This window comes from Barbus barbus (assembly GCF_936440315.1).
Source record: "Barbus barbus genome assembly, chromosome: 29".
Classification (NCBI taxonomy): domain Eukaryota; kingdom Metazoa; phylum Chordata; class Actinopteri; order Cypriniformes; family Cyprinidae; genus Barbus; species Barbus barbus.
In genome coordinates this window covers 11871465-11898034 of record NC_136757.1, presented here as the reverse complement: position 1 = coordinate 11898034, position 26570 = coordinate 11871465, and the positions used below count along the sequence as shown (strand labels likewise).

Here is a 26570-nt window from a genome sequence, read left to right as displayed (position 1 = left end):
TAATATTAATAACAACAACAAAAACAGCAACAGATATTTTTTTATTATTATTATTTAGGGATGCACGATATTGGATTTTCCGATTGGCGATATTTTTCAACTCATTTTGGCCGATACCGATATGTATATGTGTATGTATATGTGTATATATATATGTATATGTATATATGTATGTATATATGTATGTGTATGTATGTGTGTGTATATGTATATATATATATACACACACACACACACACACACACACACACACATACATATACACATACATATATAATTTTTTTTTAATTTACAAGTGTCATGTTTGTTTTGTTTTTTTTTTAATGTAAGCTATAGCTTCTGACCTTTCAATCAAAACATACTCATTATTTTATGACATCAATTACTGCTTATTTAATCAGAAACACTGTCTAAATTTGACTTAATTTAATTAGAACAAGGCCAACAGCGCCCCCTACAGATTGCAACTTCTTACTGAGCGGGCATTAGGACCCGGGGGAGGCTGCCGCTGCACCTATTACTGTTTACTCGATCACACACTGAATGTCATTCTGTTTCACAGATTAAATGCAGCGATCTAAATCAGTGAATCTAATTATCATTCAGAAAAACTTTGCTTTAAGAATGAGACACACTGCTGACGTGATCTAATCACTAGCACACCCTGAGCACATGGCAGTTCATGTATTCCTCTTATCGGCAAGACATATCGGCATAATGTTTCATATCGGGCCGATGCCGATAATTACATTTAATATATTATTATAGATTCATGTTGTGGTCACGTTGTGGTGTTTCAGAGTTACTGACTGGATAGCAGTGCTTTATCTCAGACTATATTGCAGCTATATATGTATGCGTGTGTGTATATAACAGAAAGGGCAGGTGTTTGGTGGTAAGCGAGAACAAGATATGATGTGTGTGTATGACATTGTATGTGAATAATGTATTTGTGTAAGGGTCAAGCACCCCTCTTTTCCTCTTATATCTCACACTCTGTATACCAGCATCAAGGTTAGTTTACACTTCGCACTCTCGTGTGAAAAGGATCACTCCCGTACCAAGCATAGCGTGGCACTGTTGCCTCCGCATCACTCAAAAATTGCCATGGTTACGATCATCTTTGGTCTGAGTGGCCTGTACATATCAGATTATTTGTGAAATAATTTCAGAGATCCTGTCCTGATTGCTCTTGTATTACTGGGTGTTTCATTGGACCCATCCTTAATGGATGTATAACACTGGTGTTATGCAAGTTATGTCTGTGGTTTCTCAGTCATTCGGGTCATTGTATTGTGTCTTGTAGATTTTATTAGACATGTTTATTTTTTTATCTCATGTGTTTTAATAATGCATCATGTGTCAACTGTTTAGGTATGTACAGCATTTCTAAAATCTTGTCAATAGTTATGCCTTATTGCTATTTTTTTTGTAACAAATTTAGTTCGGCCCATTCTGGTATTAAATGCCCCTTTTTCATGATCCTATTAATTCCCAGTGGATAAAATCAAGTCTTGACCTCGTTATGAATTTAAAGCATTTTGTATTACTGTAATCTTATACACCCACCGGAGATCTGTTGTGGTCTTCTAGTGTAACTGCTGTTAAATGTCAGTGTGTGTAAAAAGACAAAACTGCTTTGTTAACCTTTTAATCCTGACGTTCTTTTTGATCAAACTAATGTCTGTCTCTTACCCATAATTCACTTCACTTCTTGCTCTTTTCTCCCCCTACAGAGGTCAAGAACCCCACATCCGATATGAACACATTTACCTACAGGACCCCAGCAGCCAGTCAGATGTGGAATACACAGAGATGAAGCGTCCTCGCTTGGAAATCGGGACAGAGTCTCTTATTCGTCACTCAACTCATCGTCAGCCCCTCACCGTGGGTGGAGCTGAGGAAATGGCAAAGGTTTGCAATATTTACATTTTTTGTTTTTTCATCATAGATGTTAATACCCAGATGTCATATAACTATTGATAGTTAATGTGATATGTTCTCCTTTTGGTGGAATAAAGATGCAGTAATTTAGGTATTAAGTGAACGCAAAAAGCTGAGAAAAAAAACATGTGTAACAGAATATTGGATCTGGGCAGCTCTTAAAGTGACTGCAGTCTAATATTCCTGCAGTATGTCATTCATGTTACTCAAACAACAAAAGAGAGAATATCTCTCACTGCTCTTGACTAGTGCTGGGCGGTATACCGGTTCATACCAAATACCTGTTTATTTTTATTATGATGTGAATTTTTAATATACCGCAATACCGTATGCATGTCGCTTAATCAACGTTTGGAACGCGGCGCAGCAGGGTCCCTTTTCATTGTTGCACTGTGCTGAGGGCACAGCTGTATTACTAAGCGGGACATGTCTACAATGCGAGTAAATCACTAGTGTGACTAAATTTTCACTTTGGGCGACTAAATGGTCTAATATTAGCCAATGGCTAATAAATTGTTAGATCTTACTCGCCAGTGTGTGAGTTGGAGGCTGAGTTTAAGTTTATCACAGATATATTTTCACTCGCCGAACACTCTGAGTGCTTCAGGCTCTCCATCAAGTGATCTGTGCTATTTTTCAGTTCATCTGAATGGATGCGCACCTGTATTTGACGTACTCACAAAAACACAAAGAAAGAGACCGGGCAAGAGAGTCTTACATAACAGTCTCGCGTAGCTGGAATCTATGGTAGCTTTCATTGGCCAAGGCCTGCCCATGAGTCTGTTTGACCACCAATCACAGTTCGTTTCGTTCTGCGTCATGTTTCGGGGCGTGGAAATGTCACCACAATAACGCTCGTTGTCACAGTTGTTATTTTAGTTTTAGTTTTTTACTTTTTTTTTTATAGAAACACTAAATAACAAATTTTAAGCACCACTACTAGTTCAGTTAAAATGACAATTGTTTTTCTAAGTCAATTTACTGCAGCACTTTCTCTCACAATCAGTAGAAAATGTGGTTAACACCAGGTCATGCGTGAAAAAAAAAAAATACCGTCATATACCGTGAAACCCGCATAATTTTGAAAAACAGTGATATAAATTTTTGGTCATACCACCCAGCACTACTCTTGACTAAATCACTTTTGTAGCTTTAATAATAAGAAAAATATATTTACTTTACACGGTGAAGAATATGCAGTGTTACATTTAATTACTTTATACAATGTATGTAGCATTTCTTATTTATTTGTTTATATAAAAAAATATATATAATATTTTTTTTTTTTCGTTTTGGTCTGTCGTTTATATAGCTAAAGCTTCTTGCATTAATTCTTGCACTTTTCTAAATAGCCTACTGTTAATTGAAAGGACTTGTTGTGGAGTGAGGGGAACTAAAATAGCCTAGCTATGTTTACAGTGTTTATTATAATGTCTATAATTCGTGTCGGCCTATTTCTGAATGAAATAATAAAATGCGACTTATAGCATTTTATACGCATAGCTTATTTGAACCATGCAGCAAACCTTTTAAAATATTTTGATAAATTACTAAAAAAAAACATAAATAAGTGACTTTAAACAGTTTAACTGATTGTATTAATCTGTCAAAATTCTTATCGGTCAGTTAACGGTTAAACGGTTAAAAAAAAAAAACATCCCTAATTATTATTATTTAATCTAGGCTATTAGTTTTTGGTGATAATGACACTGGTGACAAAAATTATGAATTTATTTATGAAAAAGAAATATGGTATCAAAAATGTTTGTCAAAGACCTTATTTAAAGCAAAAAGAACTATATCATGACATATATTGTTACAGTGAAATGAAATGACTCGTATCGTGACATAAGATTTTGGTCATATCGCTCACCCCTACTACCGTTCAAATGTTTTTTCATAAAACTATTAAGTCGCCCAACATACATTGTCAAGTACATCATTGCCCTTGTATTTCGCCCATGAAACCTTAAGTTTGTATACTTATTCAATGGTTTTGTATGTAATTGGCAGCAAAAAGAATATGACTGTCTCTATTGTACAAATGCAGAAAAAAAGAGTTAGCCTAAGATGTTTACAGGATCGATTCATAAGAGAATTACACTACAGCTGAGATTTTTAGCTCCCACACCTAATACGTATCTTTAAATTTAACATTTGTTGTGGCAAACAGAGCTTTAACTGATTCTGAATCAATCCTCAGGTTTATGCATTGTGATTATTGTGGGATTAGGCTAGAAAGGATGCTGCATGCTGTACGTGGATTAATCCGACTATAGAGAAGAGCGATAATAAGTCTGTTCAGCAGATTATCACTTAGTCCATATTTATTGGCCTCGTAACTCAGCCTGTCTGTTTCCGTTGGCCTGCGTTTTTATCATCCCGGCCAGCATTGCCATTTACCACCACACAGGCCTGCTGGGATCCAGCATGTGTGTGTAGATACTGTTTGGGTTGTGAGTGTCTAAAAGATTGCATCTTAAAGAGTTATGTCAGTAATACCAGAACCTCTGACTTTGCAGCTGTGGTTTTATATGTTCGGTTGTGAGGGAATTAACATGTATGTGGTGTAACGGTAAATGGCACAGGCAGATGTTTGGAATAACGCTGCAGCTTCTTAGGAACTCTCTTTTCTAGGTCAGGGGCTCTGTGAAGGGTGTGTGTGTAGGTGGAATATATGCAGCTTCTCTATAACAACATACTGCTGCCTCAAACCATGTGAGATCCATTTCAGGTGCTTTACAACTGTAGGTGTCACCAGACTGTATCAGGTTTTGCCAAGTGTGCATCACATAGCCAGTGCTGAGAGTGTTTATTGACTGCTTAAGAAACTCGCACTATTCTCTTCCTCACAGGAACAATGAGACCCAGTAGATGAGTCAAACTGTGCAGGAAGAGTCACAATGTTGCCTGCTAAATTTTTGAAGCATTTGCTGTAAAATCTTGGCTTTAAGAACGGTCTTATCTTGTGGACAGATAAGCCTGTCAGGAGAGAACCTGAAAATATCTCTACATTCTTTTGTAACATTGTGCTTTATAGACCACCACAGCAGTTCAGCCCCGGAAGTGAAATTCACATTAAAATTTCCAAAGAGAAATTGATTCTTTGCAATATAACATATCATGAAGTCCCAGGGTCCTAAATGATTAAAAAAAATTATAAAGATCAGCTGATAAAGATAAAAAATGAACCAAAAATATTGAAGACTAATTTTCTATGCGGTATGAATGTATTTGTATTTCCAACTCTTGAAAACAAACCATTTAGAAAACCCATGTTGTATGTTGTAATTATAACAGAACAAATGTGGTCCCTTTTTGAGTCATTTTTTTATGTAATAAATTGTTACTGAATCTACTAAATTATGTGCTTAACATTGAAGCAAGCCGCCTTGGGATTTCTGGGATTTTAAATAGGAGTTTAAAGAGGTTATTTACATTCTTTTCAGGAATTCTAATTCTTCTGAAGTTTTTTCTTTGGTAAAGCCTTATGAAATGTTGTTGGCAACACAAAATATTCTTAACTTCATTCTTAAATTGAGGAAATAGCAGTTTTTTTTTTCACAATTTTCCACATTTCACAATTCGATTCGATTCTCATTTACAAACTTTCGATTCGATTACCAATTCGATTCAATATTAATTATTTTGGATATAAATATATCAGGTACAGTACATGCCAAATTTACTCAAGGAAAGAAAATCTCTCAACTAATGCTGTAAAATATACACAAGAGTCAGTTGGTACTACATTACTATAATATTGAAGGTTAAAATAAACTGATTTGTATACGAACACTTAAATTACACTCAATGAAGTTCCTATAATAATAGTTACAATTACATAATATTTCTACGCCAGTTAGATTTTTTATTTTTTTTTGGAAATATAAACATTTAAATGGTGGCTGTCATAAAAACTTTACTGATTTATTCAAAGATAAATTAAACATTGAAGAACAGTAAAAAAAAAAAAAAAAATTATAATGAATGTTATATGGTGCATATATTTCGAAAAATGCTCTTCTCTATAGTTTATTTTTCTAGCTGACTAACAAGTTTATGGTCACCGAATAGGCCTATGTTTTTTCTGAGGTAAATGTGACACTTCCTGACATATTGCTTACAAGCCATATATAGGCGTCTTTCCGTGGTTAAAACACTGATTGATCGATAACATGAGACAGAATATGGATTTCAGTAAGTTGTACTCTTGAACTTACCTTTGGATGTTTATTCATATTTATTTTGTGTTGTAAGGGGTGTAAATCGGATGGTTCGTTACGATACGATATCGATTCTCATACCCAGCGATACGATATTTGCCAGTGTCTCAAAAAATTCTACGATACGATTACGATTTGATTCGAGGAGTATATCGATCAATATTATGATATTATACCTATTTTAAACAAACATCTACATTTTTATTAACTCACAAATGCAGCCAAAATATATAACATGAACATTTATCTGAAATTTTCACTTTTAAATAATAAAGAAAAATAAGCAATTGGATAAACAATTCTGGCTGCTACTATGGGCTCAGTGCTAAAAATCTTTTCTACAGATAACCAAATTACAAGCAATAGCAGAAAATATACAAAGACACAAGTTCAATAAACAGTGCTTTTCAGGGTTTTCAGCTCAAGTCTAAAATACATTTTCAGGTACGCTACATAAATGTAATCAAATGTAAAATTGTTCACTGTATAAATTAAATATAGATTAATAATTTTTGACGTCACAAAGGTTATTTAGTCAGGAGCAGTGAGCACTTGTATTTTTCTTTGACAACATTAGATTTATTATTAGTTTGCTTTCACGAAAGCTAGTTTTTGCTTTTCGAAAGCACGGATTTAATATACTGATACACATGCCTTTTCTTTCCCAACTGTTTACGTTAAGACATGCCTAACCGACTGTGTTTACTAGGATATTCGCCAAAACGTGCATTTTGATTTAATTTTGTCTGTATTTATTCATCCATGCACAAAAAAGCGGAAGAGAGCTCAATTTAGTATATCCGCCGTGTAGACGCGGCTGTCTGTGTGCGTGCGCTTCAGATGTCGATGCATCGTATCGACAGACATTGTATCGATCCATATCGCAGAGCACTTACACCATGTCCTAACTACATGCAACACGACAGGATTCCAGCGAAATGCAGTTTGGCTGTCCACACTACACGCGACGCGGCAGCGCAACGTGACAGTCAATCAAATATCACAGCCAATCAGAAGCGTGTGTGGGCGGGCTCTCTCTGGAAGCGCTCTGCACTCGCAATGAAATGGATACACTTATAATCGAATTCATAAATATTAAACATTTTAACTTTATTAAAAGTACATACTGAGTGACTGATAACATCTTTGTCATGGAATACACTTGTTGGATTGCACTGAGTTCGCAGTTTTAACAAACTGAAATTCCGAGTATGGGTTACCATACTTGGCCACATGACACATCACTTTCACTTTTCACTTTCAAAGCAGAGGAGATGATCATCCGTTCACGCGCTCTTCACACTGCCGCTTCTCTTGAGCTGAGGCGCTATCGATCTGTCACTCTGCATTCAACAGCGCCAAAATGGCATTTATTGTTTGAGTATTGTTTTAAAATGGGCAGAATTTGAAATCTGAGACTTCTTTTCACATCAAAAGTAACAAAGCTTTTTTATTTTTTAGATTTATTGGATGGGAGGTGCGCTATATAATGTTATGTTCATTAACGGAAAACCGGGTAGACTAATCAATTCTTGGTATTTAATAATCAATATAATTTCATGAAAATGAGAATCGATTAAAATCGAGAAATCGATATAAGGACAGTTGAGTTACACCTCTTAATGTGCATCTCTGATCTCTGAGTTTGTGTGTGTGTGCAGCAGGATTAAGGTCATTGTGATCACACCTCCTGCTTGTGGCATGATGTAAAGGGCAGAATGATTACACCCTTAGTGCAAGCACTAAGGTCAGTGTGATCAGAGATGTTGTGCTTAGTTGTTATGACTTCCCCCTAAAGCTTTTGTGTATTTTTAGCAGCCATAAGAATATGGGGCTTGGAGGCAGAACTGTGTGTGTGTAAGTGGAAGCCATTTTGCAATAGTAATTAATTAGTAATGAATCTGACCTAGATGTGACGGTTGAGTGGTTGAGGATATTTACATGAGGATTTCAGCGCGTTTGGGTGAGAGACAGACAGCCGGACATTTGAAAGGACACTGAAGTCAAAGTGGACATAGGAAATCTCTCATCCTCTTTATGTAAGAGCTGTCACACTCGATAACACTCATGAAACTGAGCGAGTGGAACTGAAAGCTCAGGGAGGAGAAGAGTCACACAAGTGTGTGTTGTGTGCCGTTTCAGCATACCTGCAGCACTCTGACAGGTGTGAACCAGCACGTCTGTGTCTAATGGCTTGTTACAGCTCAGGGTGCCAGATGACTCATGTTACCCTGACATCCTATGATTCATAAATGTTTTATTGAGCTCAGAACTAGATTTTACATGTTCACATACTCTTGAAAGTTCATCAGACTAATGCACGTCTATTCTGGGATGAACAATGGATTCTGAAGAAATTTGATCCTAGGGTGTTTTGTGTGGTTGTTCGGGAGTTTCTTACTAGGCTTGGCAAAGGCTCAACCTTTAGGTCTTTAGATGTGCCTGGAATCCAGTGCAAAATGGGATTTTTCCATCTGGCCAAAATCAATCGCTAAAACCCCATTTGCACTGCCAGTGGCTTTGTAGCTGTGTGTTGGCAGTTGCTTGGTCGTTAGTAGTCATTCCTAGTTCTGGGTGCCCTAGTAATGCTTTTTACTGTGATGTTTTTAGGGATCATTCATGTCTGTAACATGAAATGGTGCGTGAAATGGATCTACAACAGATATGAAATGTGAATACACTCACAATACGTGCTTGTATGTCCACAGTGGAGAGATGTTTAGCCACAGCTGTTGTCATGGCAGCTGGGAGCATTCATGTAGAAAGAAGTGGTGGCTGGAAATGTCACCAGAACGCACTGTACAGTCATTCCATAATCACAGTTAAAATATCACTGCATTTAAGTAGTTCAGCAGAAATGTCTCACATCATGTGATCTGTGAATTTTTTTCTTGAGGATTTTGTAGTGTCATAAGGTTATTTTATATTTTGAATGTTTGTTTTGAAAATGAGTTTGTACTGTCAAGGTCGATTTCATTAAGATTTTTGAAAGAAGTCTCTTATGATAACTATGAAATCTATTTTATTTTATTGTAATGCTTTGTAATGCTTTGTTTAATGGTTTATATTAAAAAAGAATGTCTAAACAATTGAATACACAAAAATCCAGCAGTAATAGTGTGCTATGAAATGGTTAATTTTTCTGCATAAAACTCTATTTAAACGTTTCATATTTGGTAAGCAAAGTGCTGCCAAACAGAGGTTTACAGTTGAAATTAAAACTTAAATGAAAAAGTGTGACAAAAAAAGGTTTTAATAAACTTTAAAATAAATTTTTAAATCATCTCACATGCTCAAATTGCATTTTAATATTCACAGTCATTTATTCCTGTGATGCAAAGCTGAATTTTCAGCATCGTTACTCCAATCTTCAGTGTCACATGATTCTTCGGAAATCATTCTAATATGCTGATTTACTGCTCAAGAAACATTTCTTATTATTATCAATGTTGAAAACAGTTGTTCTGCTTGGTATTTTTGTGGAAACTGTAATGTGTACTTGTTTTTGGGATTCAATGAATACAAAGTTAAAAAGTACAGCATTTAACTAATTTAATGTATCTTTGCTGAAATTAAAATTTCTAAAAATCTCACCGATCTTAAACTTTTGAACTGTACACTTACTGGTGAGTGTCTTTCAGCATTTGTTGATTGATAAATGAATAAGTCTCACAAATGCACTTATAGGTGTTAAATAAACTTGAATGTGTGTATGTTTGAACAGCACTTCATAGAGAAATAAATGGTGATAAGCACTCAACACACCTTTAGTTCACATACACACACCACACCTTCGTCTCTGACCCACTTTAACCCTGCAAAAGGAGTTTCAGTCCATCTGTGTGTGTGTGTGTGTGTGTGTGTTGGCACTTGTATCTGTTTGTGTGAAGGTTACTGCAGTGCATATCCATGTCTTGGCACTAAGGTTTGTGTTTATGTAAAGCTGCTTGGGGTTTTAATTCTCATACACACATTTCTGATTCTTGGTTGGTTCTTGTTACTGAGGCTTGGCAGGATTATAGTGCTTGTCCTTGAAAGTAATTGTGTGGGGTTAACAAGGCACTTTTCATTCTACACCATGTGTGTGAGAGAGAGTGAGTGAGTGTGTATACAGCTTTGAGTCCTAAAGTGACTCCTCTATCAAATCCTTTTCAAGTGTTAAATCCCGCCTTAAGTTTGGAATGCCTCTAGGAATATGTTTTGAATATTGGCAGAGCTCTCAGGCTGTCCTTGGACATTTGGGCTTTGTCTCCCTCTTTCCACGGACAATCTGGAATTGGGGCAACACATTTTAATTGTCAGGGGTTTCATAAAGATGAAATTAATTATGAAAGATTACTTTGTCTATTGTATCATAAATTATAGCCTAAATCTATTTAAATGTTATTTCATGGTTAAAACTGGTTATTATATATATATATATATATATATATATATATATATATATATATATATATATATATATATATATATATATATATATATATATATATATATATATATATATATATATATATATATATATATATATATATATATATATATAATATTATTATATTTTATGTTTAGTCTTGTTCGTTGTTGTTGTGTGATTGTGTCCTGTCCATGCATCTGCCTGAGTGATCTTTAAGGGGCGGTGAGAGAGAATAGCAGACACCCTCTCTGAACGCTACTCTTATGTAACATTCTTTTCATGTGAGAGAATGAACCCAAAGGCTCTTTACCACACTTTAAACTAGCTGAATATTCAATAGCCTTAAACACTGATCTGCTGTGTGTATTCACCAGTTTATAATAAGAGGTGAGGCTTTTACCGCTAAACGGTCTCTAAGCGGTACTGTGTTGTAACCATGTTTTTCATAGTTCTGAACGAGAGAAGAACGAGTGCATTGTATCTATTTCCAGGAACCCAAAATGTCAAAACCTTGAAATGCTGAGTGAATGGCGTTAATTACTGGTGCTTGCCAAGGCATGCATCACTATTGCTATTGCTCATGCTTGAGGTTAGGGGTTTGTTCAAATGCACAAACAAACAAGCATGAAACCTTGAAATGTGTTTATGCTGTGGACTTGGAGTTCTCAAATGATGCGGCTTGTTTTAGTGGGACTTATTTTTACCTGACTGTTGTAAAACAAGTATTTTAATTTGTAATAATAAAAACCTTTTCATTTAATGATTTATTTAACAACCATTCAAAAGTTTTTTCAGCAAGAACGCATTAAATTGATGAAAAGTGACTGTTGTAACATTTCTGTTTCAAATAAATGCGGTTCTTTTAAAGTTTCAACATCTCAACATATTCTATGTTACATTTACATTTATGCATTTAGCAGACGCTTTTATCCAAAGCGACTTAAATTGCATTCAAGTTACAGTTTTTACATTTTATCAGCTCTTGCCTTCCCTGGGAATCGAACCCATGACCTTGGTGTTGCTAGCACCATGCTCTACTGTTTGAGCTACAGGAAAGCCTTGTTAATATTATGAAATAATATTTTTAATCTGTACTAATATTACAAAACACACGTGGTACCGAATAGCAGATTGCTAGCAACAAAAGGTCATCCTATATGGAATTGTCATGATTTTAAGCAGAAGTAAATATCAGAAGTAAAGGTATTGTTAAGGCTTTAACGGTATTACTACTCTTACCGATACTGCTAGTCGATCCGGTGATTTAACGGTATTCTTGTGTACTTTTTTTTTTTTTTTATAAAAAGTACCTTATTTATTTATTTATTTATTTATTTATTTATTTATTTATTTGCACCAGTGTGCAGGCATTTTTTTTTTATGCATTAAGATACTTTATACAGTAAGAACATAAACAAGGAAACAAAGTTAAATTTCAAGTAGAATGTACAAGATAATGTCTATATAACAATAATACATGTATGTGTATTTTCTTAATTTCTCCAGCACTGATAGCAGAACCGTTAATGGCAGAGTTTATCAATGTCTTTCATAATTTAATACCAGTTCTCAGTAGAAGTAATGTTTTGTATGGTAAATGTTCATTAGAGTAAAAACCATTTGAAACCACAACTCTTACAAACAAAATAAAGCATCTACCTGGTTTGAATGAGTACAATGTTGTGTGTGTTTATATAGGCGCACAGCAGCAGCAGTTCCATTGGAAAGATTGAGCCCATCTCTCCCGTGAGCCCAGTGCCCATAGAGTCCGACCTGGACCTGGTTCCCTCTCGCCTTTCCAAAGAGGAGCTAATCCAGAACATGGACCGAGTGGATCGGGAGATCACCATGGTGGAGCAGCAGATCTGTAAACTGCGTAAAAAACAGGTAACCTTCACCTCAGCTATCTTAAATCTAAGATATCTCAAATTATTGTCCCTGCTTTTGAACCCAAGCAAAAAGGATCATTGAATGCATTTTCGTTTTATTTCAGAAAAAGTTGACTTTCTAAAATAAGCACCAGGACAATTTGCAAAGCGTTTTATTTAGACAAAGACAAGGATTTATTTCTAAGTACAGCTTTCAGAGCTGCAATAAGTAGATGCTTTTCATCCACAGTGCAGTTAGTGTTATGTAATCTGGACACTAGTGTAGTAGCAATAGTAGATGAGTGTGTGGGGAGTGGAGTTGTGATGACTGTGTGGTTATTGCCTCAGCAGGCCACACGGCTACAAACACTTCCTCTCTTTCCTCTCGGTCTCCTTCCCTCTCACGGTTTCCTCTCCCTCTCTCTTTTTTCTTGGCAGTGCCATTAGTCAGTGGTCTACTTCAAGCGTTAATGCAGCAGTATAATTTTAGGTCACTTATTTCAGTGGAATAATTGCAGTATATTCGCCTATTTTATGTCTTTTAATTTGCACAAGAGTAACTGTATGCATTACAAGGATATTTTTTTAAAGGTTGCATTAGAATGTATTCTCAGATATTTCTAGTCATGCTTATCAGGGCATTGCAGAAAATACATAAGCAGACCCGTCGTCTTGTAAAACAGACCCCCTCATTCACTTGAGGTTTTGGACCGTGTCCAAACCGCTGCTCAATAAATCGAAGCCACCTGTGCTCCATGGGCTAGTCCATTGAGGGGGTGATGGAGGATTGGAGAGGGAGTGAAACGGCTTCGAGTCTGAGTGCTTGTATAAGTGCAGTCGCGTTACCAAGAAAAATGAACCTCTCCTCATCTGCCCCTCAACCCCATACTGTTTTCTTCTAAATTATTTGGCGTCTTTATTCAGTGAGGTTATAGACCCCATCCATCGCTCTCCTCTCCCCTTAGGTTTCCTCCAAGCATTAAAACATCTGGGGCAATTAAATGGTACGGTAAACTTTAACGTAAAGTGAGGGAGTGATGGAGAGAAGAAGTGAAAATATCAGATTACCGTGTGTTTGACTGTCTGCGAGGGCGGCGGGACGGCTCGTTTATTTTCTTTAACTCTGCGCGCGCACACACACACAGCGTCTTGATCCTGCGCTAGAGCTGATCCATATGAGTTAGGGTTCATGTTTGCAAGACGGAGGCCCCTTTCAGGATTTCATTGGAGCCAGGGCTTCTGCATTTCTGAGTGCATCTGTGTATAAGCTGTGAAATTACTGTTGATCATCAATCTTTGACTATTAAGTTGTCTCGCTGACTCTCTTAGCTAAAGCATTAGTGCTCCTTAGCCAATCAGAGAGCTTGTCTGATAGGGGTGTGCTCAAAATATCGATTCTTAGATACATACCGATATAATAAAAAAAGATACAGTATCGATATTCTAGCCCTTAGTATCGATACTCCGCCCAGCCATTAGGGGGCGCAGCGGCGCCCGCGAGTTTCAAAAAACTCATGGAAAATGTTAAAGCAAGATGTAGCATTTAAGTGATTTCATAGTGAAATCTGTTATGGCAGTACATGGTGTCACAAAAAAGAATTATAAGAAGATTTAATAAGAAGTTAAGAATAATAAGAAGAAGATTTTGTGCTTGTGTGAGCTCAGACTGTACCCTTGGAAAGTTAAATGTTGACTTGTGGTAATTTCCAGATTAATACAATTTGTGTACAATTAATCAGAGCACTTAAAGTTGCAAATATTTAAGCAAAATGCACTTTGTTATAATGCACTTCAGGGCTCGACAGTGCGAGCATTTCACTCGCATTTGCGACTAAAAATAGATGTGTGCGAACTGGAAAATGTATTTAGGAGCGCAAGTGCGAATACAAAACAAAATACAAAACAGCCTAACTTATACAGTAGCCTATAACAAACGTATTAATTTATTCTGTTTATTTATGGAAAAATTGCGATGCAGCCTCATATGATTACTTTACAACTTTAAAAAGGCAACGGTTTAATTTAAATGAGCACAGATGAGAAGAAAAGCGGAGCGAGTTAAAGTGAAGACGCGCTGAATGACGCACATTCGTCACTAGAGGGCGCTGCCGCTGCCGTTACCCCGGTAACCCAGTAAACAAATCAGCTGCGCTACTTTCCTAAAACTGTAAATAATGTTTCACACTCAGTCATTTATATATTTATATTCGCTTTAATCTTCACAATAGCCTCAAATAATTCTTACTTAAAGACTTAATGAGCTATTTATTTTCAAACATTTTTTCTAACCTAAACATGGCCCCATCCACTGATATATAATAGAGAACAGTGGGCCTATCTATATATCAACGACTGATTCGTTATTATTGTTCAGTAACACAAGTTCCATTAGTTAACATGAAAAAAACAATGACTGCATTTATTAATAATGCTATCTTAATTTCAACTTTTAATAATACATTATAAAATCAAAAGTTGTCTTAATATAATTCAATGGAGCTAACATTAACTAACATAGTTGTATTTTTTTATTAATCAACATTAACAAAGAATATTAACTACTGCAACAATTAGCTATTGCACATTTTTAGTTAATGTTAACCTGCTTTAACTAATGTTAATAAATGGGACCTTACTTACCTATTGTTCTTTCGTTCATTTCAACAATCTTTTGCACTCTAATCTTGAAACACTTGTTTACTTTAGATTTTTATGTATTTTTTATAAAAGTCTTTTAGTAAATTATCTTTAATAAAGTTATTTAACCTGTTAGGAGGACAATACTTTTTTTCACTTAGAAATTATATATTGTGATTTAAAAACAAAAACATATACCGTGACAAAAGCTTCAATGATTATTGTGAAAATTTTATACCGACACAGTTTAATAGGATTATAACTAATTACATAATTAGCCTATTAAATAGTGTCTGAAGTAAAATTATTTAAAAACCTTGTGTACTTTCTGTATTCTGATAAATTAAATAATGGTGCTTGTAAATGTCTCTTTGTATCCCCTTATTAAGCTAAAACACCTAATTAGAAAAATTTGCATTGCGCCCCTAAATGTTTTTAATGCGCTCCTAAAATTTTTGACTTAGGAGCACATGTGCTCCTTGGGGAATAGGTAAGCGTCAAGCCCTGCACTTTTGTCTTCAATAAATTGAAGAAAAATGCAGAGTTCTGTTTGTTGAGTAAATGTGTTCAGCATTAACAAATTGGCTCTGGCCCATGTATTTTTATTGAATCGTATCGAATCGTGTCACATTGTATCAAATCGTATCGAGACAGCTCTGTATCGAGGTACGTATCGAATCGTGACCTGTGTATCGAGGTATGTATCGTATCGCCAGGTTCTCCAAGGTATACAGCCCTATTGTCTGATATTAGCAGTGCTTCTGATGTGGGGATAGCGTTAATATTAGCCCACATAATATTGCGTTCTTGTTGTGTCTGGCTTCTTATTCTTGCAGGGTTGCATTGGTCCTCTTTTACCAGTATAAATAAGAGTTTCAGTATAGTTCTTATTTTATTTTTTGAACCTTTGTCACTGTTGATTTATAGCAGTCAGGATTGTTAGGAAGGTGTTTCATACTCTGCCTTTTTTTTTTTTTTTTTTTTTTAGCGACAGCTGGAGGAAGAAGCTGCGAAACCCCCGGAGCCAGAGCGCACCATCTCACCTCCACCCAGTGAAGCCAAACACCGCAGCCTTGTCCAGATCATCTATGATGAAAACAGGGTGAGAACAAAAAAAAATACTGAATCTGGTTATATATATGCACATATATATTGCATTAGACAAGTACACATAAATGTTAAACGAACATTGGTGTTCAGAGAAGCTCATCTGTGAACAGAAACTGGTAAGTGGAACAGCTGGGACAGATCTTAATGAGAGAAACGATATGTTAAATGTGTAATGAGGTGCTGCAATCGACTGATGGTGAACTGCCCCCCCTTCACCATATGACTCAAACACGCAGTCCATTGTGTTGAATCACACCACTTCTCCATCTCTGTAGACTTTCTCAAACAGAACCCCTGGATACATTTTAATTCTCATATTGTGCACTATAAATATTGTTAATGTTTTTAATGGCAAAGTACATATTTCTTAATTTTTCTAAAGACTGTACACCAGAATTGGTGTTTTACCAGCAGTCCCCCCTCTGTTGCATAGTGTAAGCAGTAAAAGATTTGACATTATTCCATGTCACTTGTCTACAGTACATTACATTACAAGCTTACATACTATATACTATGGATTGTGTGTAATTTGGTATGCAGCCATGGAGAGTGGCTCAGCATGCTGCATACTGCAGCATCGATGTGCTAGTGGTCCCTCTAGTGGGGAGAGACTAGAGGATTCCAGCAAAGGGTCTTAAACTGGGGCTATTTTGTAGGCTATATGTCTCATATATATGATGTGAAATCTTTATATAGCTGATATGTTAAGTTTTAGTTCTGATAATCTGCCAACATCTGTATACAAAGGCACACAAAACATGATTGCGGTTATTGAATAATTGGGCCACCTGAGTCCACGTGTCACATCTTGAATGCATCTGAAACATCCTCCTGAGGTTTGAGTGATCTGATTACTGGCTGTCCTTTTTGAATGCGTCTTGAAGGGCGTTTTTAGCTCTAAATTTTAACACGCCCTTTGGAAAACTTCATGCATTTCATCATAATTGTATCTGGCTTTTACTGTTCTCTGCCTCAAGTGTATCCAGGTCTGTTCGTTCATTTCCTCTGTCAGGTGGTTCTGGCTTCTGTCCTGCTGTGATCTTTTAATCACACCCACCATCTCTTAATCCATTAAGGCCTCTCATGCTGTGATACTGCCAAAGAGCACTCACACCTTCCTGTTCTCTTCCAGGAAGTGCTCGATGCTCTCCGAAATCCACGGGATAGAATACAGAAGGTAGTTTTGTTTAAGTGCCGATATCACGCTGATTCATTGTGGGGAGAGGAAATTGTCATATTAAAGGTGCCATGTTATTTTCCTTTGAAGTTCACTTTATAATGTTAGTCAACATTTCAGCAGCAAAAAAGGGTTTTGTATGGAAATAGAGATGTTTTCTATCTCCCATGGAAATAAAAGCACTAATTTGGTTCATGTGTGTAAATAACCTGTTATGATTGGCTTTTTTTGCATTGGGCTAATCAATAAAACAGCTGATCAATAAAACTGATAATAGTTTGCCCTAACATCTAGTGTGTGTGTTAAGCTACAAAAAGGAGCAAGTGTGTACTTATGTCAGTCAAATGTCGAAAAACACATTAAGGGAGAGCATTGATTTTGAATGGAAATATGCATTTTGACCAAATATATTTGTTTAACTGATTGATTGATTTAGTTTATATTTTAAAGTAATATTATTAGTAGTAGTATTATTACTTATTAGTAATTTAAAAATTCAAATTAAATATTGTAACAGAAATCTGCTATTCAAATCACAACCCTCAAATATGATGCTATTTGCAGCCCTGCTTATGTGAAATTTACAGATGTAGTTCATGTAAGGGTGGCTCACGTTGCTGTGTTCTGAATAGATGTTATATAAATGTGGGCGGTCATATTTGTTTGTGCTCATCATAATATGACTTGAGTGACTCAGTTTATTTTCTATAATGAATGTGTTTGGTATAGTGAAAGATCTGACTTTGCTTCGTGAGGGAAAAAATCCTGTTTTCCATGATTCGTCCCCTTTAAAATGATGGTGGGATGATTATTGTTTGCCTATTATAGATGAGATTGGCAGTTAAAAATTAGCATTTCATCTGGTGATTAGATCTGCTCACTGAAAAAGTTGATTTCAGAGAGTGAGCTGCTTGTACTCGGAGCATAATAATATTTCACACGCTGTTTAGATAATTGCTGGAAAAGCAGATGGATGACTAGTAGAAAGTGTCCTATTTATCCCATCTCAAAATAATGGAATAAAGCCCATCACTGCTCTTAAGGCATTGAGTTTTGTTTGCGAGAGAGAAAGGAAATGTAGTTTTAGGGTTTTCATTTTGTATGTTTATGTGGAAGAGACACGCGAAATAGCCAGCCATAAGGTCTATTGTTATTGTTTTTGTTTCTCTTTCTGTTACTTTCTCTCTCTCTGCATTTGAGCAAGACAGCGCAGAATGTAATAGATTCTTCTTTCTTTATTGCATCTAATTGGATTACCTCCCCAGCATTCTTTCTCTTTCCCTCTCCCCCTTTCTCTCTCTCTCTCTCTCTCTCTCTCTCTCTCCTCTTTCACAAAGAGTGAGGGGAGAGAGGTTGATGGCAGAGGGCAAGCGAGTGTCTTCTGCTGAGAGCTCTATTAATAGTACATCCCTTATACACATATTTATGTGTGTGCGCTAGAGAGAGTGTAAGGTGTGTTGCTGTGGTGATGTGCCAATGACATGTGCACTGTGTTTTTTTGAACAGAAAAAGGCAGAGGAGGCTCATCGCATCCTGGAGGGACTCGGACCCCGTGTAGAGCTGGTGAGTCCACATTTCTCCTTGTATTATCTTTTTCACATTGTCCCTATTTTTTTCATCAATCTTCTCTATTAAAAAGAGCTAATGATGCTAATAGAGTAAATATATGTTGTATCAGTTCAGCTCATGTTCTTGCAGTGTCGTTTTCAAAGAGTAATGGGACCAGGTGACACATCAGCCGATTGTTGATGGTCTTCAGTTTATGTCATCATATCCTGTGACAACATATCTCACAATCATGTTTATAATGTTGTTTTTCTTTGCAGTGTTACTCAGAATTGTTCAGTGTTTAACAGGTTTTTCTGAAAGGAACAAACTGATTTCTTAATTCATTTTTTTTATTTTTATTTTTTTAATATATTGTTTTTTTTATGTGATTTGTATTATTTGAGGTGTATGAAAACCTACAGCTGTAACATAACCTCCATAGTGTGAAATATGAACTCCTTCAGCCTGTGTGTGACTACATGCACTGCTGCCTATTTGTTTACAACATGGCTTTTGACCTCGTGCAGAGACTTTTGGTGCAATGACACTCAGATTACCTTAGATTAGAAACCTAACAGGAAGTGACCACCAATGCCTTGATAATCGAGGTGATAGAACAGCGCCTCTGGTGCCACCTCTTTTATCATAGATGTGGCAGTGTATCTCTTCACAAAGCATGTTTTCCCCATGGAAAAATCCTTTGCTTGGTATCTCAAACAAGTGTGAGATGATGATGATAGCAGAAGGTTTTAGATGTGGTGTTGGAGAGGACACTCTCCTCTGTGTTCCTGGGCTTGGCTGAAAAATGGGACGGTAGAAAAAGAGAAGTTCTCCCAGAGCTGGGATGCATTGATGTGACCGCGGTGTATGTGTGTGTGAAACTGAACTCCACTGCTTTCATCTGTCTCCCCTACAGCCTTTGTATAACCAGCCGTCTGATACCAAGCAGTACCATGAGAACATCAAGATGTGAGTGTACTTCTCTCTATCGCTCTTTGTTTCATCCAAAACCATAAACAACTCCGTCTACTGAGAGACAGAGATCTGTAGCTTAAACAATTACAATCATATTTATGTGCCACCTTCATTACTGCAGCGTTTATAATGATTGTGACATTGCTGTACTACCATTGAAATGCAAATAGCAGCGATAGGGAACTCGTTTCACTATATGCGAGCAATGTCTGAGAGACGGTTTCTGAGTGCTGTGCTGTCTGAGAAGTGTGCACACGTGAAGACGGTGCTCATGGTGCATGGGAGCATTGAACGGATTTTTTTTATGCTTTATAGGCCTTGAACAGTTAAATACACTTGTGTGTCGAAATGCTTGTCGTTGCAAGTATCCTCATAAACATATAAACAAATGTGTAACAGTATATTGTAGCTGGGCAGCTCTTAAAGTGACAGCAGTCTAATATTCCTGCTGTCTGTCATTCATGTTAAACAATAAAAGAGAGAATATCTCTCACTGCTCTTGACTAAATCACTTTTGTAACATTAATAAGAAAAAATATATATTTAATTTACACAGTGAAGAATATGCAGCGTTTTATACATTTGATTACTTTATACATTGCATGTAATATTTCTTATTTATTTGTTCTACTGTAGTTTTTGTCTTGTAATTAATTTCTTGTCTGTTTACTTGTCTTCAGTGAGCTTGGTTTTTTTTTTTTTTTTTTTTTTTTTTTTTTTTTTTTTTTTTTTTTAGGCTAGTATTAGTTTTTGGTGATACTGACAAGAATTATGAAATTTCTATTGTAACAAAAGTTTTGATTTCACAAAGACTTGGAGATTTAAGCAAAAATAACTATATGGTGATGATATATTGTTACAGTTAAATAAATTTACTCATATTATGATATAAGATTTTGGTCATATATCCAACCCCTAATAGAGCCCAATAAATATTCTAATATTACAGTCTCTTAAATGTTTAATTTAGTCCCACACTTACAGAATTTGTTTTATCATCTTTTATGTGAAATTTTGGTTCTCAGCACTGCATAATGCAGCTGAAGACCATTTTGCACGGAGAAACAAAAATGATTAAAATAAAAAAAGATTTCACCTGGGTTCAAGTTGGTCAAATTTTCTGCGATGACCATCAGAAAGTTGTTTAGTTTGAAAACATCTTCGATGTGAACTGTACTTCATTGACAGTGGATCTGCATTTGCAGGTGTGATCATGCCTTTATTTAAATATATAAATATATATAAATCCCTTACTACCAATCTTTCTGTGGTCTTTTGGGTTATTTGGCTTCATAATTTACAAACAGGCAAAAATGTGTTTGAGAAAGATAGAATATGTATTTCAGCTGTTCTTTGATCACACACAATTGAGTGTTTTGTTCTCAGGAGTGCTTTGTCAATCTGAGCAGCACCAGTGGGAAATGTTTGTGTAATAATTGATGTGTGAGTAGATCATGGGCGTTGAGCTGCATTCTAGGTTCCAGTGCATCTCACACAGCAGCTAATCCTGCAGGCCATCTGCTGTGTAATGCAGTGCCACCTCTGCACCTACACACTTAATCTTACTCGCACAAGTACAAACACAAACCAATGACTCAAAGAGATCCTGCCAAGTGCACCAGTGTCTCATCAAATGCACATGGTGCCAGGCCGATTTCACTCAACATGTAGGTATAAATACGCCGTGTGCGAGGTGCTGGAAGATAAGCACACCCTTGTGTAGGATTTATTAACGCAAGAAGTGAGTAGATTAATGATCGTGACCTCTGCTATGTGAGAGGATTAAAGATGATTACTAATCTGACCTGTATTGTTGGCTAACTAGCTAGGTAACTCTCTCGTAAACACAAATAAACAAACAAACATTTAACTTTAGCTATATTGTCTTAAATTTGTCACATTTTTACTGGTCCTTAGGTATGTTGCTAGTGCTGTTCCTTTTCCAAGTGTTCAGACTTTTTCCACCCTGTTGAAAATAAAATAAGACCAAAAAAAGCCATATCTGGGGTCCTAGGGTCCTAGACCTATGCAAAATATGATTGCCTTTGCTTTCTGTCGCACAAAGCTCACTGATACTTTCTTGTATAAGCAAATATTGATGAGATGCATCACAGCTGAAGTTTAGAGGTAGCATTTTATGTTGCTTAATGATTATGTATTCTCTTTTTGCAGAAATCAGGCAATGAGGAAGAAGCTCATTCTGTATTTCAAAAGAAGAAATCATGCTCGCAAACAGTGGGTAAGTGATAGCACTCAAATGCACGCATAGAAAAACACAGCAGGATGGCACCGTTGCTGCTCGCTGTACCTGAATATTGGGTACATTTGTTTATTCAGTACTAGGTCAACAAGAATAGCCATACATAGGATCCCAGTGAGGATCTAAATGTTAGGAAAGAGTGGTTAGATTGTAGTTATTGGATAATGGGGTGGTTAAAAACTAGACTGGAACTGTTAGCTTTTAGTAATTACTTTCATTCTAATATTTCCTCTCTTGATGAGTCTACTGCAGCGTACGCTGTCTGGACTTCGATATTCACCCTCTATGTTCTGACTTGTGTGTTCAGGAACAGAAATTCTGTCAGCGCTACGACCAGCTAATGGAGGCCTGGGAGAAGAAAGTTGAGCGCATCGAGAATAACCCACGCCGCAGAGCCAAAGAGAGCAAAGTGCGGGAGTATTACGAAAAACAGTTTCCTGAGATCCGCAAACAGAGGGAGCTGCAGGAGCGCATGCAGAAGTGAGTGGTCCTATGTTGTTGTGAGCTTTGGAGACCTTTGCATGGTCATGTGTGGTTTCATAAGTGTATTTATATCTATATTTATATGTTTCTCTACAGTAGAGTGGCTCAGCGAGGTGGGGGTTTGGCCTCAGCAGCCCGCAGCGAACATGAGGTTTCTGAGATCATCGATGGCATCTCAGAGCAAGAGGTAGGGGTGCAGCTGCCATAAATGGATTTTTTCCTTCACTGCTTTTCTGTGCAAAATCTACAGCACCATAGAAGAAGCATATATTTTACCATAGCTGTGAGCTTGCAGTTTGAATTTGAGGAGATAAAAAACACTGTACCGTGAATTAATGTCAAGACACATCTCAAAACAGTAATCTAATTCAGGAACGATTAACTCACATACAGTAAACTTTTAATGAATCAGCTCACAAGTTAGCCATCTCAAATAATGCAAGTGATTGACAATTTGGTGTGTGAAGCAAAAACTGTTTGTTCATATGACAACAAATAGTTAAAGATATGCCTTTGCAGCATTTTTTTGGGCTAATAAAATATCAGTGAAATCATATATTATACACTACCTTTTAAATATTTTGAGTTAGTAAGATTTCTTTTTAAGAAATTTTATTTAGCATGGATGCATTAAATTAAGTGACAGAAAAAAAAAATGTATTACAAAATACTTCTCAAATAAAAAAAATAAATCAAACAAATGCATCCTTGCTGAGCATAAGAGACTTCTTCAAAAACATCGTAAATGTCTCACCAAACATGGACAGTAGTTTATATGTTACCAAAACTGCAGTTACAATTCTGGAGAAAACGTTGCTAGACTCAATAGACAAGCATATTCATGAATGTAAAAGGATTGTTTATGTGTCTGTCTGGAAAAAGTGCACAAATAACAAAGTGGCTTCACAACTAAAGGTCTCTTACACAACAAGTAGGGTTTTGTGGCTGATGCACTTCCTAAACACAGACATAAGATTCAGTGGCCACATATTGGCTGACTGTCTTTGCCTTGCTTTTGGCATTACTGTTTATCAGATTTTTGGCGCATATTTATTTTCATTTAATTTTTGTGACTGCATCTTTCTCTTTCTCTCTTTCACTGCAGAACTCCGAGAAGCAGATGCGTCAGTTAGCTGTGATTCCTCCCATGCTGTTTGATGCTGAGCAGCAGAGGATAAAGTTCATCAACATGAACGGGCTGATAAACGATCCCATGAAGGTCTACAAAGACAGACAGGTCATGAACATGTGGAGCGAACAGGAGAAGGACACTTTTCGTGAGAAGTATGTTCTGTCTTCGTTGCATTGATGTGTATGTTGATTTTGCTTGAAGGAATGAGGAGTTATGAAATCGGTACTGAAATGTATCAGCGTGTGGTTTAGCAACTCTCTCCTGGTTTTCGAGAGCTCAGCAGTTTGTGTGCATTGGTCATGTTTGATAGTTGGCTAGTGGTGCAGCACTAGGTGAAACGTGAACAGCTGAAGTCTACATCTCTGTGCTGATGCTGATGTAAGCATGGCTTACAGTCTCCAGTCCTCTGCAGGCAAACTAAAAAGATCATTCAACTGAAATAAACATGCTGTACAGTTTTAGAATGACCACAGGCTTTTAATCTTAAAGTGCTGTGAGGCAAACATTTTGGACTCGGGATCATAATAAATGATCCTGAGCACAAAATTTAAGATGAAAATAACATGTAATGCATTTTCGCAGACAAAAAAGGTGCAGCGATGTATGAAGCACATCTCACACAAAAGTCACTTTTAAACCAAGCAGCTTTCTATTGGTCAACATGGCAAATCATCTCATGAAATTCCCAGCTGCATAGATTCCTGGATTTTGCCTGCAAATACATTTAGAGGTTTGAAATGATAAATTAGCACTTCTCTGATGACACATTTTGATTGATTTGTATCAGCATCGATTTTGTGCACATAATGTGGATAAGTCGCAACAGGTAACTCTGTCAGCTGTGTGAGCGCACTTAACTTTAACCAAAAAGGATGCTAGAGAAAATTTGTTCAGCTGGCTTGTAGCCCAAAAAATTGACTGACTGGTTACCACCTGTAAACACAACACCCTGAATAGCCTGAGTTCAATTACCCAATTACTGAAATTTAATTACCAAACCTTTATTTTTGTTTTAGGCTAAATAAAAGCTGTTTTGGTGTTTTGCTAAAAAAGAAATACATTTCAGTGCTGTACTACCAATCTGTGTCATATTTGGTTTGAGAGTGGCAAATGCTCTGTAGAGTTCTGGATCATGACGCAGAGGTCAGCAGCAAAAGGAAGTGAGAGAGAGATCTTGTCTAGTCTAGTTCATAAACATAAGCCAATGCGGAACCTTACCAGAGGAATCAACACATTCATCACCTTCACAAAAGTCACCTAAAGATGATCATAGAGCATTTGAAGGTTGTGTTTGCTCTGTATTACAGCTCTTCTTCTCCCTCACTGCAGGTTTATCCAGCACCCAAAAAACTTTGCCCTGATAGCCTCCTTTCTGGAGAGAAAGGTACACCTGCGTCTTTATTAATACCATCCTCTTCATCTCATTGTTTGCACTGCAGGCAGTGTGCATTAATATGTTCAGGGTGTATGAGCAGAACGAGTAAGTTTTGAAGTGCGCTCTCTTTGTGTGTGTGTGTGTGTCTGCTCACAGACGGTGGCTGAGTGTGTCCTGTTCTACTACCTGACTAAGAAGAATGAGAACTACAAGAACATTGTTCGCAGGAGCTACCGTCGCCGAGGCAGGAGCCAGGTGAGTGTGAGTCTACATCTCCCAGCATGCCCTTTGACACTTTAATGCTCTGTTTCATTCAAAGTTAGGTGCAAGAAATTCCTATTTGGAAAATGATGTATAAAGAAACAAAAAGCCAATGCTAGAATTTGTTTTTGAGGTGTGTGTGATTATCAACAGAAAAGATCATTTAAGATATTTTATGCATTGTAAACAGATTTCTTATTGTGCAATGTTGCACAATGAAACACTGAAGTCCTGACGTTTTGCATGATGTCACAAACCTCTCTGCAAAACCAATTGCAGACTTCTGTGAATGTGTTGAAATCAAAAGTCCTGCATCAAGTGGTGTCCTATTGCACTTTCCAATTTGAAAGCTGGAATTACGATTTTCCGAGTTGAATGGAATGCAGCATAAGCCCTGAAAACTTCAAGCATGTTGACAATGGCATTATGCTACTGTATATTATATAATATAAACCTTTATTATTTGCTTGTGGATTTGTCCCCTCATTTACAGCAAGTACCTCATGATTATAGTGTTTATAGTGGCGGTGTGAATTCGGCTTGGCTTTTTTTTAATGAGTGTGTTATTAAAAATAAATCCGTATGATTCTAATGAGTATCACAGGCGCACACCTCAAAGTGAGCTCAAACCATATGAAGTAATTATCTAGCTCTGTGCCCTGTTGGAGTCTGCAGTGATTCTCTCCTGATCTTACACACTCATTCATTTCTGTATGTATGTGTGTGTGAGGGCGGTCACGTACAGAGAGAGAGTCGGGGAACTGTTGCATCGTGAATGTATGAAATGTTTGTGTTTTGTTTTAAAGCAGGAGAGCACGAGGTGAACTTGTTAGAAAGAGAGCTCTGTGTGTGTGTGTGTGTGTGCTGCCTGCAATAATAGCAGGCTCAATAAAAGCTGATAGAATAATGAGCCCACAGCCCAAACACATTTGTTTTACTGGTCTTCTGCTGCTGGAGTGGTTCTGCTCAGGTCATTAAATATCGCCTGATCTTAATGGGCTCGCATTAAAACGCTCTCAGCCAGTGCCACAAACACAGAAAGCGAGGGATACGGTGGGATGAGCCTGATGGGTGAAAGAAAGCATGAACAAAAGGGAGACAGAAAAACAGAAAGCAAGTTACTTTGGATGAGTGCGTCTGTATATCAAGTCAAGTCAAGT

At 36.7% G+C, this 26570-nt stretch overlaps 1 protein-coding gene across 1 annotated transcript in view; it reads left to right on the top strand.

Annotated features, from left to right (window-relative positions):
* LOC306849196 (nuclear receptor corepressor 2-like) overlaps nucleotides 1–26570 on the top strand; it is a 122528-nt gene that overhangs the window by 55159 nt on the left and 40799 nt on the right. Inside the window, 11 exon segments of the mRNA XM_079384061.1 lie at nucleotides 1737–1914; nucleotides 12283–12471; nucleotides 16078–16191; nucleotides 18883–18939; nucleotides 19841–19893; nucleotides 22072–22138; nucleotides 22467–22639; nucleotides 22739–22829; nucleotides 23748–23926; nucleotides 25104–25158; nucleotides 25306–25404. Coding sequence (XP_079240187.1) covers nucleotides 1737–1914; nucleotides 12283–12471; nucleotides 16078–16191; nucleotides 18883–18939; nucleotides 19841–19893; nucleotides 22072–22138; nucleotides 22467–22639; nucleotides 22739–22829; nucleotides 23748–23926; nucleotides 25104–25158; nucleotides 25306–25404 — 1255 coding nt within the window.